The sequence below is a fragment of the Barbatula barbatula genome (genome assembly GCF_947034865.1).
Source record: "Barbatula barbatula genome assembly, chromosome: 19".
NCBI classification, from domain to species: Eukaryota; Metazoa; Chordata; class Actinopteri; order Cypriniformes; family Nemacheilidae; genus Barbatula; species Barbatula barbatula.
In genome coordinates, this window is record NC_136782.1 from 9,717,021 (window position 1) to 9,722,390 (window position 5,370).

Genomic DNA, 5,370 nt, shown 5'->3' on the forward strand with positions numbered 1-5,370 from the left:
CTAAGTTTGTTCCTTGGTGAATATTTCACACTGTGGAAATGTGTTTCAGAGGGATGTGTAAAATCTAAAGACCTTGGGTGAAATCAGAGCAGAGGAGACAAATGCAAACACGTGAATTTTACAGTTGCTGTGCTTTGAGCTTCGGTTTAAGATGTCGTTTCAACTGACATATTCTATGAATTTTCCCATGAAATATGCAAAAACCTTATCTCAGGTTTCTGCATCTTGCTGGAACATACATTGCATAGTACAAAAAATATGAGAGGGATGGGGTACAGTAAACTCGGCAAGAATAATCACAAACAGGAAGACTGGGATCCCAGTGAGAAGAAGAGTATTGTGTTTAAAATAATACACGATGTAAAAAAACTATAATTTTACAGAATGTCACTTTTTTTACATACTTCATGTATAATGTATGTGTGTGTTTTTTCTCCAATTACAGTGCCCCAGCTGCGATAACATTAATTCTAGATGTTTTTACTGTGAAATACGGTTTGTTCAAATTAAACATGGCTACATACTGAATAAATTAATTCACATATAATATTAATATGAATAAAAATTTCTGTATTTAAAAAAAAACACAGAGTGATAAGAAAGATACACAACTAGCTTTTTTATGCTTTTTGTCCTGTTTGGATTACACAAGGGTTCATGCAAAAGGAAGAACACCAGGTGGAAGTTTGGCAACATGAAAAATTATGCTATATATTTTGAATTTCCAAATATGAAATTTCCTGTCGAATAACAGTCAGCATTTTCTCATCTGTAAGTAAGTGTACAGCGTATTAATAATTCAGCGTATTTTTTATTATTGTGTCTCCAGTGTTTAAAAAACTGAGGATATCAGATATGATATGAATCTGTATGTATAGGAACAATATGCATATTAATTTGCTGCATTTTCTCTGATTAGATTGAACTTTTGTTCTATAAAATCAAAAAGGTACTTTCCTCAAAGGTTGACTTAGTCACCCAAACACACTGTCCTGGTCCTGCTGAGTCACCAACACATTTTAACACACAGAATGAAAAGTGAAGATAACACTATGTGTAGAAGTGGAAGTGAATGTAGACAGCAGCATCAAGTGTACCATAATGTAAAGGGTATGGAAAAGTGAAAGAAACAAACTTTTATTTAATGGATCTGAGTTTTGAGCAATACGAAAATGTAAAGGGACAGTTCAGGAAATCCCCTCATATAAGTAAAGGTACTGTATCTTGCTGTTGCTCCCTAGAATCCCCAACCGAGGATGCGAAAGGAAAGCTGAAACCATATACCCTATACATTTGTTTGAAAACACACTGGTGAGCACGAATATGAGCAAGCAAATCAAACCACTGATGAGGGAGAGTTTCCGTACTTTTGGGAGCGCTGCCAATGAGGAAAAACAGTAGAGCCAAGATCCCTAAAGAAGTGTGTCTGATGACACAAGTGAGAATTTCCACATCTCATGCACCTTTTTTTAACATCCATGCCCAGTCAAATTGGACAAAGTCATGGAGAGGTGGCTATTTTTAAGTGAACATGAGAAGGCTTGCCAGTTAGTCAATGTAGCAATAGGACTTGGTAAGAGTTATGATGCAGTTATCCAACCAACGTGACCCAACATTGCCAACGCTGAAGGCAACATGTGTTAGTCTGAAATTTCCATAAGATTCAGCAATCCATCTGCAAGTGAGGTGACTCACTTTTTTATTGTATAACTGTAGACTGTACAGGACAATGGTACACTATGTCCTTAGGCAGATTACATACATTATAAACAGATGTAATACAGGTCCCATTCCATCTATCTGTCTATTTATCTATCTTAATATAGACAATGCTATTCTTCTGTGACTAAAAGGTTTGCAGTTAAAAAGTAAATAGTAGTAAATAATGGGGGGGGAAACCCCTGATAGCTTTTAGACTAGTTAAAAGGGGGAAAACAAACCCTAATGCATTTCTTATTTATTTATTATGTATTTATTTATTTGTTCTTATGCATACTCTATTATAATAGTTATTATTATTTTGGCCACCTCAGCAAAGGCATTGTCAGTTCACATCAGCGCCACAAGTGGTAGAAATGGAGTCTTTACATAACAACATGAGTCAGACTTGACACCTCAAAAATGAAACTAGGACCCAGCTCACTGGCAGATGTACACTTTTGTTATAAAATGAAAGAAATCACACAACATGTTTACATAGCATAACTACCACGTAAACTGATATACTTCTCAATGTCAGAGTATTCACAGTGATTTAACATTACAAAACAACTGTTGGAAAACATGAACAGTATCGTTCTCAACCAAACGTGGTAGTATAATCCACGTGAAAGGTCTGACGGACAGTCATCGACAGGTTACTGTAAATTAATCACGGCTCTCTTTGGCGATGAAACTGAAAAAAAAAATCCTGCCACTGGTAAAAAAACACTCAAGCGGCTTTACGAGTCAATGTCAATGGGTGGAAGCGACGTAGGCTACGTACGGGAATACAGCCACGCCCTCTCTTCTCGTTATATATAAATAGGGATTTTTTCGGCGCGTTTAACATCACAGGGCTACCAGCGCTACATCTGTCTATTTCATAACAATTCTTCAGGGCGCAAAAACACTTCACTATGTCCGATTCGCTGGGCGAAAGTCTCATAAGGGTAAGTTTAATGACGATTCCCATTTCTATACGCTCATACATACACATACACGTTTTGTTATGGAGCATCGCCGCTATTCACTACGCGAACTACGTGGCACTTTTTGTCCAATTCAGATGAGATGTGCTCATTTCTTTCATCATTCCTTTTCAGAATCTGATCAACCTGGGTTTAGATGATGCGTTTACTCTATCCCGTCCTTACCCCTCGAAGAGCATCAGCTCCGAGGGGCTCACCGACGACCCCAACGGCTGGTCGAAAGACGCCTGGAGCGACAGAGCGCCCGGTAAACCCGAATATCCCTTTAAACCGGACCGATCCATGAGTCTGACCGACAGCAGCCTGTCCACCTTCAACAGGATGAAGCCCAACGACGTCCCTCCACCACCCGGATTTCCTCCTCTGGCGACCCTGCCCTCAAACCGGTACAAGACCGAACTGTGCCGGAGCTTTCAAGAGCACGGCAACTGCAAATACGGCAGCAAGTGTCAGTTTGCGCACGGCGATTACGAACTGCGCGGTCTCAACCGCCACCCAAAATACAAGACTCAGGCATGTCGCACTTTCTACCAGTTCGGATACTGTCCTTACGGACCCCGCTGTCACTTCATCCACGAGGACAAAAGCTCCATGAAAGCTCCCTCCGACCACAACCCGCGTCTCCTTCGCCAGACCGTCAGCTTTGCCGGTTTTTCCGGACCTCGCAGTACATCTCCCCCTTTATACGAGCCCCAGGGCTTCACCCGTGCGCCGTCAGTCTCCCCCCCTCCGGCGGAGATCTTATCCCCCGTCTTCAACGACTCGTCCCGCGAAATGTTTGCCTTCAGTCGGTACAGCAGCGGAGATATCAGCAATGCGCCCTTCGCGGCGGAGCCTCGGTGCGTCTGTGGACACGGAAATAACTCGGGGAACGGGCTCTACGCTAAGGAAGAGCGCAACAAAGCCTTCGTGACACTCAACCTGCAGCGCTTTCCTTCGCAGGATTCGCTGTCGGACCGCGAGAGTTACAGCAGCACCGGCAGCTCGAGCGGCTCCGAGTCCCCCACCTTCGATGGCTCGGGCGGGAAGCGGCTGTCGGTGTTCGCGCGGATGTCCGTCTCCGACTAAAAGACTTTAATACGATTATTTTCCAATCAAAATAATTCAAAGTAATGTGCAACGAGTCTTAATACTGTTAATTTATTGTGTATGTGCTAAAAGAGATTATTTTCATACGAAGCTGCCTTCCAATCCTATAAGTAGGCTAGGCCATTTTTTTATAACGGTGTGTTATGTTGCTTGTTCTCTGTGATTACGTCTTCCCTTTCAACGCTGTTTAGCAGTAAACATTGACAGACAAGTGCCTTAAAAATATATTCACCTTTGTTAGCGGCATGAGCAGAACTTGTGCCCCGAACAACCATTTAATATGAATATAAATGGGGAATAATATACACCTATGTATCAACCAACAATGTGATGAACTTGGGAAAATGACCTTACATTCACTCACAAAGAAATGCACTTTACAAAATCTTTTTTGGGAGAATGTTTCCATGTAGCATTTTAACCAAAGCATTATGATGTTAGGTACCTGTTTGTACGAGAATCCTAAGAAACAAACTTTAAACTGTATATTTATATTGGACAAGACCTGTCAAGTTGTGAAATGTTTCAACAACCCTGGTTGGGTCCTTTCTCAAGGAAGCTTGTCTTCATCAGGGACTGTAACAGTACAGTATTTCTATAGAGTATAGGTTGCTTCATTTTCTTTCTTTTTTTGTAATTGTATAGACATAACTAATATATTTATTAAGTATTTATTGAAGTTACAGCAATGTATTTTTTACTTATTTATCAACATGTGTCAAGAGTCTCTACTAATGAGAGATGTTTGGCATGAACCGATGGAAACTATTTTAGATGACCAAAATAATAATGTAATAAATGCAGATTGTGAAAAACTATCAAAACGGCCTTACTGAGTGTTTGTTTGTGTCTTTTGTGTCCAATCCCACTGTAACACAAAATGACAATTCCCACTTGCTTACAAGGGTTTCCCACATACCCACTCTCATTTCAAAATCACCTTTCCAAAAATACTGTTGTGTAAATATTAGGATTATGGTCATATCTGGCACACACAATTTATTTTACACAACAGCACTGAGATCTGACCCGGTCAGGTTACCCAGACAACTACCTGTATGTCTGAAACAAGCCAGAGCTGTTTGTTAAGATTATAATCTTGGCACTGTTGCAAATGGTGTTGTCAGCTTCTAGATCTGAGCTGGTCAGTTTAATGGACTGCTGTATGGTTGTATCAAGCATGGAAAAGACACCCAGTGTGTCAGGCATTGCATAAGGCTATACATTGTCACTTTGTGAATGTATTCCTTCTTGGAGTCATTAAAGTAATGAAAAACATACTGCTAAACGTATAACATTGCAGCAGAGTTTGCTGGTTTTCTGAACATTCTGTTACTGAAATGTATGCATGAGGTTAGTGAAGCACCTCCCCATTCAATGTTTAACCGATCATGTTTAACTTCTCTAGCTGTTCATGAACTATAGTGCAAAGACACTACAATCATTATACAGAGCAAACGTTAATTTCATTCATAATTCAATATGATGTCGTTAAAGTTTAACAAATGTTGCGTTTAATGACGCTTCATGAATTTTAAATATTTTATTTCCATTTGGAAGCGCATATTATATCTGCACTTTGTTTAAAAGT

At 40.0% G+C, this 5,370-nt stretch overlaps 1 protein-coding gene across 1 annotated transcript; it reads left to right on the plus strand.

Moving 5' to 3' along the window:
* The first annotated feature begins 2,443 nt into the window (after window positions 1-2,443).
* LOC306908128 (mRNA decay activator protein ZFP36) lies at window positions 2,444-5,050 on the plus strand. Its single transcript, XM_079480729.1, has 2 exons — window positions 2,444-2,651; window positions 2,805-5,050. Exons 1-2 carry the CDS (start codon window positions 2,619-2,621, stop codon window positions 3,756-3,758), a joined length of 987 nt encoding a protein of 328 aa, XP_079336855.1. The 5' UTR covers window positions 2,444-2,618; the 3' UTR covers window positions 3,759-5,050.
* The last annotated feature ends 320 nt before the right edge of the window (window positions 5,051-5,370 follow it).